General features: G+C 40.2%; 1 protein-coding gene across 1 annotated transcript in view; it reads left to right on the top strand.

Annotated features, from left to right (window-relative positions):
* Nucleotides 1-4,455, top strand: part of MAN1A1 (mannosidase alpha class 1A member 1) — a 141,256-nt gene extending 136,801 nt beyond the window's left edge. Inside the window, exon 12 of the mRNA XM_035538628.1 lies at nt 914-4,455. Coding sequence (XP_035394521.1) covers nt 914-1,040 — 127 coding nt within the window. The 3' untranslated portion in view covers nt 1,041-4,455. The remainder of the gene's footprint in view (nt 1-913) is intronic.
* The last annotated feature ends 7,614 nt before the right edge of the window (nt 4,456-12,069 follow it).

Below are 12,069 nucleotides of genomic sequence, written 5' to 3'. Positions count from 1 at the left end.
CTCTATCACCATCTCCTAAGGTTTTAATTAAATAAAGGAAGTGCTGTCCTGGTCTCTTCACTTTTTTTCCTATATAAGAGTAAGTTGCAAAGACGAGAAAGAAGCAATCATGTCATTTCAACAGAAAGTTGAAATTATGAAATACATTTATGTATATAGTAGCATTTCTTTTAGAGAGTGTACTGCCTCCGCTATACCTTTTAAATAGGCTGAACGGATTTAAACCAACAGCAGCCTTCAGGGAAGGATGGTGATTGAGAATAAACTTTCATTTGCTAAGCAGGCTTTCCTCCCTAAGCTGTCTTCAGTAATCATGCTATAATAGCTAATACAATGTACTGTGACACTAAATAAAACGACGAAATTTTTAATTCTTTACTGTTGGGTTTAACAGACCCTATCCTAGCAAATGGCTATCCAAGCTATTGGTCCTAGTGTTAAGACCTAGTTTTATTCTTTAAAAATACCGAGAGACAGATGTTGCTCTCAGAAGTAAACCAGGATTGGACTAAAGAATTTTCATTCCTACACCTTGATATATGTGGATATTCAGGAAGAAAAAGATGATATTGTTGTATATGATCAAAACTATATGTAATAAAATTACCAAGGATTAAGTGGAAGTGAAATGAACTGATATTTAACCTTGGTAATCTAAACTTCTTTGTCTCCTATCAGAATAGAGTTGTTGTTCCACTAGTCTCCAGTTGGTATTACCCTCTAGTCCAACCTGAATTGAGTAGCCCCGTGGCTTTGTGCTAACCATTATTATGCTAGGACTTATGTTTTTGGTTTTGGTCAGCTGGTCCCATTGATAGATTCATCTATAGAAATCAGGTATTTGTTTGATTGAAAATGATTGTAGTTTCATTTTCCTGATGTAGTCATATTTCCTGTTTTTTTTTCTTGCCAGGTACTTATATTTGCTGTTTTCTGATGACGATATTCTTCCATTCGAACACTGGGTCTTCAACACAGAGGCTCATCCCCTCCCTATTCTTCATAAAGAGGATGGAAGTAAAGCAGAAAAACAGAAGTAGATCAAGATAAAGTTTTACTTTGTTTCATTCCTTAATGTTTTTCCAGGACTTGGGCTTGTGATTTGATTTAAAGTTCTTGAGTTAGATTTTTAAATCAAGTGTTTTGCAGTCTGTTTTCTTTAACAGTAAATATTTATGAACAGATCCAAACTCTTAAAACTTCAGTCCTCTTACCCAGCTGAACCACTTCTTAGAAGAGAAATACATCTCTCCAGATTTTGTTAGGCTGCTATGTCATCTTGGCCAAAAAGAGCAGAGGGTCTGCATGTTACTTGTTTCCTGTTATGCTTTTAATTTGACTGCAAAATTCTTTTCTCCTCTATGAGGAGATGTCTGCTTTAAGCTGTAATATTTTGCCATGTTGCAAAAAGCCATATTGAATTAAGTATGAAGAGCTTTTTTTTTTCCTCTTATTTTGTTCTATGTTAATTTGTTTTGTGTGTCATCCAAGACAAATCTTGTGACTGTGACAGCCTCTTCTTATGCGGGTCTATCATTAGTTGGTAAAGTATCTGATGTATTTCATTGTCAATGAAGTCTACATAGGAATATTTTCATCTCATGCAGACACAACTCTGAAACTGCAATATATGTTGAAGTTAGTCTAAACTAGTTTTTATGGGTTTAGCACATTAGTTATCAGACCTTAGTTTTTCAGGTTCTGATTTAGAATATTGTGAAAGAATAAACTGTTCCGTCCCTTTTCTAAGTGGAATTATTCTCATGTCTTTAGTCAGGCTAATTTGGAGCAAAATAAGATAATTTCTTAGTAAGAAAGGGAGTCTTACCACCTTTATATATTTCGTCCAGTAGCTTTCGTTGGGTTGGATGGTAAAAAGACAACATAAAACTACTCAGTGAATTTCTCCTTGAAGCTGAGCTGAGAATTATACCAGAGGCAATTTGTTTGGTCTTCTTTGACTTTCTCAAACACTCAGATTGGTTCAGACCTGACACCAGCCTTGGTAGTTTATTGTCACAAAGCAATTTAATGTACCTGCGTGAATAAAATCAGACATCCAGATGCCTTGAAGAAAACTTGTCTCCTTCAGTGAGGAGATTATCCAGCATAGAACTAAAACTTTCTGAAAGCACCTAATTTCTCTTCTCTAAGTGGCAGAAATGCAGTGTATTAAAAAATATTCCTTAGATTAGAAACCTAGTTTACTAAGAAAAGTAACAGCTTTGCCAAAAATGTTTTACTTTGTGGTATCACCAAAGGGAAAAAAAAATCAAGTAGAAAAAGGAATTAATTGTGTCTAAGTGTAGCTTGGAGTGGTTTACATCATTTTTAAGTCCACAAGTGTTCTCATTCAGTGACAGGATGACTTTTGTACGTTTTGGGTAGGGTACAACACCTGGCTTCCCATTCTGAGAAAGCACGTTATCGACTGCAACAAAACAAATGTGGTTCTGAACAGTTGTCATCTTTAAACGTAGTAAGCTATCTCACATGTCCAGCATAGCTGACCGGAGCTGAGGAAGCAAATTTGCTGAAGCATTGCAGAGTACATTTCACTACCTTTTTCTGTACTGATAGAGGTCTGCAGTGTCGGCTTTACTTACGCGGAAACCAAGAGCAAAGATAACTGATGACATTTTTATATATATAGCAGCTGGAGGCTGACCCATAAACTTTACCCTCTGGAGCGTGTAAAGACAGCGCTGCCTATCTGGTTCCACCACAGACAGAAGACAGCGTCTGCCACATGAGCTGCCAAAAACCTTTCTGTAGGGTTTTTTTTTAGGCAAGAGCATCTCCAGTGATGCTGATCCTTCCATCAAAGGACTGGCAGAGCTCTGCAGTCATACATGAAAGTTAATAGAAGGACCCTGCTAAGCCTGTGCATCCCAGTGCAGGGAGAATGAACACAAATAACATCTGCCTAATATAAAGCCTGCTTAGATGGAATCAGCAACTTGGCTTGAGACTTTTTGCTTTACTGCATTTTTTCCTTTTTTTTTTTTTAAAGTATGGATTCTCTCATGTCACAGTAACAGCTTCAGAACAAGTGAGGATGAATCCTTGACTCTCCTATGCTGAAAAGCAGAATTTCCACTTATTTTGATAATCCAGAATTTGTATCTTTGAAGTTCTATGGTATTTCATTGTATTTCTTCAGAAACTATATTTATAATGGACTTTTTTTCCCCTCCAGTTACCACAGGAAAATTATAGCTATTAAGTAAAACAAAATCCCCTTCCCTCTTTAGCAAGTAATAGTAATTATTTTTGTCTTAGTTATCTTTATTAGGTCACCTGCTGCTGCCTACCACATGGTTATGCATGTGCTGCTATAGGCCTCATATCAGTTAAATAACTGCAATAGCTCAGACAAAAGTCTTTGAGAAATGTGTTTTGTAAGCCTCTTTTTACATGTTTTTCTTAACCACAATATGCTTCCCCCAGATGTGTCTAGTGACCTTGTGTTTATTTAATGAGCTTAACAGAAACGATGGAGAACCAAATAGCTCTTCTCCTTGTTTCAAAAAGCAGGCATACAAACCTCTTGTATGCACTGGGTCCTATGTACTTAAATATATACATCATGACTGTTCACTTGTAATACAGACATTCAGTATGAATTTTATTTTATTTTTTAGTTTGGGAGTTAGGATGATTTGAAGGAGCACAAATTTGATGTGACTGGTATTGGTATTCAGGTTGTATGTACAAACTGCACTATACTGTACTTATTGTAAACAAATGTAAGTAGACGAGAAGATTGTACAATGTGTAGATCTGCCAAATGTAAGAAAAAAACTTTTCATAAATGGAGAATATATTGATTTTTTTTTAAATAACCCCAAAACACCAAAGCTAGAGCAATCATTTTGAAACAGCCAGTACTTACCAGCGGTTGTTAGATTACTAAGATAACATTCATTTTATTTCCCATTCACTTAACCAGCTGTGTGGAGTGGCTACTGATGGTCACTTCATGTTCCCAGTCATTCATAAGAGCAAAAGAAATTGCTTTATGGAGCGGTATTATCTTTGCCTAAACACACTTGCCTATACTTTTTCCATTTCTTTGTAGCAAAATAATGCATTTAAATCTGCATACGTTAAGTCATAAGAAAGAAATCATTTTAAAAGGCACCCATGCTGTTTCATGAAAAAAAATTGTTTTGATAGTTTGTGAAATACGTATTGCATATGTGTTGGTTGTACACAGATTTTTGCAATGCACAATGGCTCACGGTTTCTATGGTGACTTCATCATACATATTCTCCATTTCTATGAGGCATTTAAATTGTTTTTGATTTGTACATAATCCATTTAGTCTTTTCATCTTTATATAAATCCTGAAATTATGGAATACATAATAGATCAAGATGCTTAATTTTTAAGAACTTATATTTGTAAAAATTTCTCTATTGTGAATAAAGTCTTTTAATATATCTGTTCAACTTGTTATAATTTTTCTTAAGTGCGCTGCAGAAGTAACTACAGTAATCTGCTGCCTAGCCTGCTTTGGCTGCTATACTCATGAATTTTTGTCAGGAGATTGCTTTGATGCACAGTAGTACTCTGTATTTGTTAAGATACTTTTGTTAATACTCAATTAATGTTAGTCAGTGCACAGAATTGCTACCACAAAAAATCAATTCCTAAAAATTGTTGCTTATAGAAACTTATTCTCCCAAATGTATTTTAGTAGAAAGTAAGCTTTCTAAGGAAAGTCAGGAAGCTTGGAAGTCAGAGGTGACAGGCAGTAAGCAAACTGAAGATCAAGTCACTCAAATTCACGTTCTGCACAGCACAAGCTGGCTTCAGCTAAATGCCATTTAGGAACAAACACCAGAGCTGAGATGACAAGGCTGTTGCAAGGCCCAGTGCTACATGATCTGGTAATGAAATACTATCGTTAGCCCATGCTCCAGAGGAGAGAGAAATAGTTGTCATAGGAACTGTAACTACATTTTGTGTCAGAAGGCTGTGTCGTTAAGATCTCTGATCTAAACCTTGGAATAACAGCCACGCCTCACAGATAAGCTTATTTGTTTTCTCCGTCTAGCAGAAAGCATTACCCAAAGATGATAGTAAAATAAACTGCTGTGATTTCACAGAACAGTCTCAGAAGCATCTATTTCTGTCAAAGGACTTACTCATTAGACCCGCTTAAGTAATTTTTGAGGGTAGCTATTAGATGTGGCGTTTCATTTTCCAGAATAGTTGCGGGTGTGCAGCTGTAGAGTGCAATCCTTGTGATGGTCAGAGTGCAGTCCCTGCCTGAAGCTGGCTTCAGGGCCACACAAAATGCTCAACAATTTAAACATGAGCAAATGCAAAGCTTAGTGCAGCATAAGAGATGTAAATACACGTCTGGGTTTGAATGTAGACCCTTATGCACAGATTTGGTCTCTTGCTTGAGCAGTAATTGGATGGTTAGAGTGGTTTCTTTTCTGCCAGGGGAAAGGAGCTAGGACTGGGCGGACAATTAGTCAAGATAAACAGGATTTGCACCACTGTGTTGCCCTACGGCCTTGCTCTAGTACGAGAGTAACCCGGCACCATAGGACACCATCTGCTACGGAAACAGCCCTTCAGTTGATCTGCCTTAATCTTGGGATTAGTCTGTCCTGGTTGATCTCAAATGCAGGAGGAAAAATCATGCATCAAAAAACAGGCTGCCAAACCCAGGAAACAGTCCCACAGACAGTTCATGCCTGACTACTGGGAGAAGGCATCAAAATACAGGGTTTTTTTGTTCCCTCTTGGGTTCATGCAGTCAAACATGCACACAGCAGTGGCTGCCACAAGTGACGCAGCTGCAGAACAGATCCAGTTAGTGACCAACATGCTGCTAGCATTCAACCATACTTTAAAAGTCTGTGCTTTGCCCCTTGTTTCTCAGGTATCAGCTCCACTTTCTGTACCAGCTCTCACTTACGTTCTAATTAAAGTCGCTGTAATCAACCTTCCCTTTGAAAGCCCCTCTCTAAAACACTCACACGCTCGCCAAACTTTCTGTGCATACTCTGTGGCCTGTTCATGAAAGGTTCCTTGCCTTTCACAGTTCCCACATTGACATTTTACAGGATGTTCCCTTGTTACTGACCTTTTGTCCCCACACTTCAGTTGTGCATTGCCTTCACACCATCACTCAGCATAGCACAGAGCTACTATTAGTCTTTAGTACCTCAAGTTAAAAAAAAAAAAACTAAATAATCATACTGATGATTTATTTTAATATTTATTGTTTATTTTATATTTATCATATTCTAGCCGTTAAACTGCTTACCCAGGAGCTACAGCACAGGTGTTTGCTGGTACTACAGAAGCGCCAAAATTTTATTATTTCAGCCACAGGGATAGTTAAAGGATTCTGGTGTTACAGACAGTGATCCTACAGTATATTAGCCAAATACATAATTAAATGGATGAACAATTGGCTGACAGGTTGGGCTCAAAGGATTATAGTAATGGGTTACACCAGTCTGGCGGTCAGTCAGTGGGATTTTGCAGGGCTCCATTTTAGAGCCAGTTCTCTTTAATGCTTTCTTGAATGATTTGGATAGAGAACTCACAGATATACTAAGTCTGCAGACACTACTAAATTGGGAGGAGCAGTCGACTCCCTTGAGGGTAGAAAGGACTTGCAAAGAGATCTCAAATTAGAGGGCTGGGAAATTGCCAACAAAATGAAGTTCAACAAGAACAAGTGCCAGATTCTGCACCTGGGACAGAGCAACCCTGGCTATACATACAGACTGGGAGGCGAGTGGGGGGTTGGGGGGGGCGGGGCACAGGCGAAAGGCTGGAGAGCAGCATAAAACTATTAGAGACATAAAACTATTAGAGGGTGCCCAAAGGGCTATGAAGATGATGAAAGGTCTGGAGGGCAAGACATATGAGGAGCGCCTGAGATCTGAGGTCCCTTGGTTTGTTCAGCCCAGAGCAGAGCAGGCTGAGGGGAGGCCTCATGGCGGCCTGTAGCTCCCTCACGAGGGGAGCGGAAGGGCAGGCACTGAGCTCTGCTCTCTGGGGACAGCGACAGGACCCGAGGGAACAGCATAGAGCTGGGACAGGGGAGGGTCAGGCTGGGGGTTAGGGAAAGGTTCTGCACCCAGAGGGTGGTCGGGCACTGGGACAGGCTCCACAGGGCAGTGATCATGGCCCCAGGCCTGTCAAGAAGCATTTGGACAATGCTCTCAGACTAGGGTCTGATTTGTGTGTGTCCCTGTGCTGAGCCAGGAGTTGGACTTGATGATCCTTGTGGGTGCTTCCAACTCAGGATATTTTATGATTAGGGTGTGTGATTTTAAAAAGTTCACCAGCACAAAGGAGCACAGAGGCAATAGCAGATGGGACACCAGGTATACCTCCTCCTGGCTGATCCCAGGCCCACAGAAGGAACCATCAGCCCATCAAAGGCCCATCTCCATATGCTCAGAGGAGTACAGGGGCACAAAGGCAGTCAGGAATTCAAGGAAAGGACTAAGTAAAGGAGCCCCTCAGCCCCAGTGTCTAGGTGTGCTGCTCATCAGGGTGAGTCTGTGGTGCTCCCACCAACTGCTCTCAGGAGCACCTTTTGGACTGGGACAGGGGTTGGGGCAGCAGCACTGCCAAGGTGCATTCACACAAAGAACATTTTGGACTTACAGTGAGCACAAACAAAGCAAAGCTTGCACAAGAACAACCCTCCCAGGAGCACAGACAGCCTAGGCACTGCTTGTACAACTCAGGAACCTGGTCAAGTCACTTGGTTCCTGTGTAACCAATGCCAGGAGAAGAATGGAAAGCAAAGAAGGGTAAGAACTAGCAGGCTGAGAGCACAGGAACTTCAATGAAAGATGCTAGAAAAAAACTGGGAGCCTCTAAAGAAAAGGAAGTTTCTTATTTCCTCCTTTTCTCACGAAGCACCTTTATGCACTAAGTGTCATTGCAAGAACACAGATAGACAGAAAACCAATTAAAATACACCATCATGGTCCAATGGGACAGATACAGGAAAAAGTGAGTTTATCATCTTATTGATCACCTCTCTTCTGACACCCACAGATGCAAACACAGGAGAGAAGATAAGGCAGGACCTACACGATGAGCAATTATCTGGGAGGCCTCTCCAGGGTCCCTGAGCCAGAAAGAAGTCAAGCAACGCAGAAGTGCGTCTTGCTGTTTCTGTAAGGGCCCTTGACTACTGAGGTAAAATTTCCACTGTGATACTAAGTTCTCGAGTGAAACCAGTTGGCGTTGCACCCCCATCTAAAGACAAGAAAAACTACACTAAGTTACAGGAAATTGAGGGTACAGAGAAAAAACAATCCTGTTTTTCAACTTGGCATTCTTGTCTCACACTTCACTGACTGAATAACCAATGAAGTACTCCTCAGTTTTTCCTTAGATCAGCATTTTACTGGACAAACGTATTCAATTTATATTGTCCACATCTTACTTTAATTCAAAGACTGAACATTTCTCAATAAAAAAAAAAAGTGAGAGTACATGTAGGCTCTGTTATTGTTTTATAGCAAGGCATATTTACAGATCTAAGCAATCATTGTAACTATCCACTTTCAAAGTAAGATTTGATAAAGTTTAACATAAATCTCATATAATTCTCATTTCCTTCTGTTCCAAGGCAAAAAGGAGGAGAAAGGAACAGCCTCACACTGGATGGACATTTTCTGACTGGGGAGTTATTTGGTTGCCTCATGGTCACAACTTGTCTGGGGGCACTTCTCTCTTAATACCTACTATCAGTGTGCTAACTGTGGAAATTTTCTTGCACCAGTGAGCATTTTTCTTTCTTGAAGTAACTTATACAACAAGAAAACCAGGCCCTTTTAAATCAACAGCCAACCTCCCATTTATTTTAGTGAAGTCAATTTTTCACCCAGACAAAACAATTTCATAGAATTTTGTATGGAGATTTATGAAGCAGATACAGCCTAAGGAAACTCCTTGAAAAGAAAGTATAGGTGCCCTGTCTTTTTTTTTTTTTTTTTTTAAATATCCTATGGATGATCTATTTTTCAAATGTGGTTATTTCAGAAAATAACTGTGTGAATTTATTCTCTCTGAGAAAACTATCCATTTTCCATCATTCAGAGCTACATTGTACCAGCTGAAAACATATCAGTGCCTTCAGTTCAACAGATGTTTGGCTTCTTTAATTAAAGTGTGCATGTCTTCACATGAATGGCTTCAAAAAGATTTGAAACTTTCTTTTTTCTATCACTCTGAAATGTTTTCATCCATCACCACATCTCCATCTCTTTTCTTCATCCTCTCCTATAGATGCCAACATCTATAAAGCAGAATCTCCACCTTCCACAATTTGCATACAAAATCCTACAGCCTCTTTGTATTTCTCAGAAAAGATTTAACTGCCAGGCACAACACCGAGTTCGCATTTTGTGAGACTCCATTAATTTTATAAAATATGCTGCAGAACACTTGTAAGCACACCATAAATATTATATATTAAAATAAAACTACACTTGTCAAATAAGAGACCCTTTTGAGATGCATTATTAATAACAACCATTTATACTCTATAATGCCATAAACGGAGAGCAAGTTATACAGACATTCTCCTCCTGAAAATTTTCACAATAGAAGATACGATAAATGTAAGTCACTGGGCAATTATTCAAACAAGAAAAGGGCATAGGGAGATTAATGGTGAAAAGAATAAGGTAAAATGAGTTGCTGAAAGCATTGGGTTGGCGAGGAGACAACAATGTAGCTTCCACAAGCAGAAGCCACAAAGCAGAGCAAGGTGCACTTAAAAATCACCCTCAGACAGATCAAGTGAATTATGGTGGGAATGGTGCTACCATCTCAGAGGTGCCTCCTTCTCAGGGCCTGAGGATGGGCAAACTAAGCAGGAAGCTAGAGCCCCCCGCAACATAGAAGTCAACCATTGAAAACATGACCTGCTAACTACAGCCAGAAACAAACAAACAAACAAAAGATCATTACTCTGATCTGAGCTGGCATTGCAGGCTGCCTCCTGTCCTCTCGCCATGCCAAAATTCACCTCCCTCTCTGTAGCGTGACCCTGTGTTTGGTGCTCCTCCATGGCACACGTGGGTGCTGCTAGCATGAAGGGACCCATCAGCCTAGGAAAGCTAAGAATATTCTTGCATAGCTTTCTTTTCCTGGCTTATTAAAATGCAGTACATGTTGTGTTCACTTTCTGTCTTACTCTGTGTTAAAATAACAAAAGAAACAAGCAAAACCCATGAGTTAATAATTCCCCCCAACCTCCCCTCCCCGCTCCAGTGATGGCAGTCACGGGTTGTTGATTGCTCTTCAATGCAAACATCACTCAGCAGGTTTTACTGATCTCCCTGGCTCTCTGCGGAGCCTCAGACACTTCACAGCCTGCTCGAACCCCTCACTGGATTTGCCCTTTTGCTGTTAGGTAGGTAGCTACAGACTTTCTTCAAGTGAATCTCCTAGAGAGATGCACACAGACCTTTTAAAGGTTAGGATGGATAGAGATTTCCCTAAGCTCATATGGCTCTTTCCTGGCTGCCCAGACCAGCCTCTGAGCATTTGTACAGCTAGCTGAGTTTGAATAGGCTTTTCCAGTCCCGGTGGTATTGCACAACCCAGCCTGCAAATTGATAGGATTAGTGCTGGTCCAGAGTGATCACTGCAGATTTCAGCAAATCCCAGGCCAGAGCTGTCTGTAGTGCTTAGTGATGAGCCAAAAACTGTTGTAAACATTATTTACAGGTTTGCAGCATGATGAGCAGATTAAAAGCAGAGAAGCAGAAGGGTACTATGGCCACATCAGCATCTTTTGAGTAACTTAGGGGAACATTTTAGAGGCACAAGTCATCTTACTGTCTCCAGCTACCAGCAATAAGCTGTGAATCATTCTTCTTTAAAGTGCAGTTTGCACCTAATCACCAATCAGAGGAATGAGGAACCCCACAAAAAAATGAAAATAGAACCATCGTTATATTAATTACTGATAATGTAAGGTTTAGCAACTCCATTATAGACTGTAATATCCCAGCTCCAAACAGACCAAGAGTAACAACTTCTTATGAACCAAAATAGGAATAGGTCAGTCTCAACATTTAGCATTCCTAAGAGGGTAAAAATGCTGAAAGCTACATAGTTACACAGAAAGTGGACATTTTTATTTTTTAATCAGTTCACACCATTGAACAAACATCATCTGCAGTGTGGAAATACTGAATTTTAGATCCCACCAACTTTTATGAAGCACACACTCTTGACCCTTCTAAAAGGGGAGCCTGGGTCAGAGCCCATCCAGCTCACCCTCAAACCTCCTCTTTTCTCCCTCTGCCCCACCTTCAGAACAAAACCAAACACAAAACCACAACAAAACCCCTTGCCTTTATCCTTCACAGTGGGAAACAAATTGCTCCAAAGCCAATTTATGCAAAATCCGTAGCTCATTTCACACATTTTTCACATCCACCTCCTGCACGCCAGGTCTCTCCCGTTTCAGGCCATGTGTAGGCCTCAACATGGAGCCTCTGGCCAGCCCGCACCACAGAGCAGCCTTGTCTGTCCTTTAACTCAGGGGCTTTGCCAACACTCTCATTTGTAACAAGGGGAATTTCTTCTTGCAGTTTTACTCAGTCTCCTCTTTATTGTTGTTGTTGGTGGATTGTTGTTGTTTCTAGGGAAAGAACCTCTCAGGCACGCTTCATTTGTGCCTTCAGTCCAGCTTATTTGTCAAAGGAGGTACCTTAGAGAATCTTGTACTTCATCTAAGTCTCAGAACACCTAGTCCCATTGGCCCTAATCTTGTTATCTATAATGTATCTTTAAAACCAAGGGATATTTGCTTTTCCTTCAGGATTATTTTCAAGCCTGTTTTCCACTCTCACCGTGCCCAGGACAGATCTGAAGGCTGAAAAGCACTTATGGAGCAAATGTATCAGCCACGGGAGCAGAAAAGAGAGGGAGGGAAAACTCTTATTAAAACATGGCAATAGACTAGCACCACACTGGAGTCCTATTTTCCGGTGCTTCACACTGGGAAGAACAAAACCCTCGAGGAACTCGCCAAGAATTAGATCTGTATT

Source organism: Cygnus atratus, chromosome 3 (assembly GCF_013377495.2).
Source record: "Cygnus atratus isolate AKBS03 ecotype Queensland, Australia chromosome 3, CAtr_DNAZoo_HiC_assembly, whole genome shotgun sequence".
NCBI lineage: Eukaryota > Metazoa > Chordata > Aves > Anseriformes > Anatidae > Cygnus > Cygnus atratus.
The sequence above is the reverse complement of the archived record's forward strand: the minus strand, read 5'-3'. Positions and strand labels throughout refer to the sequence as shown.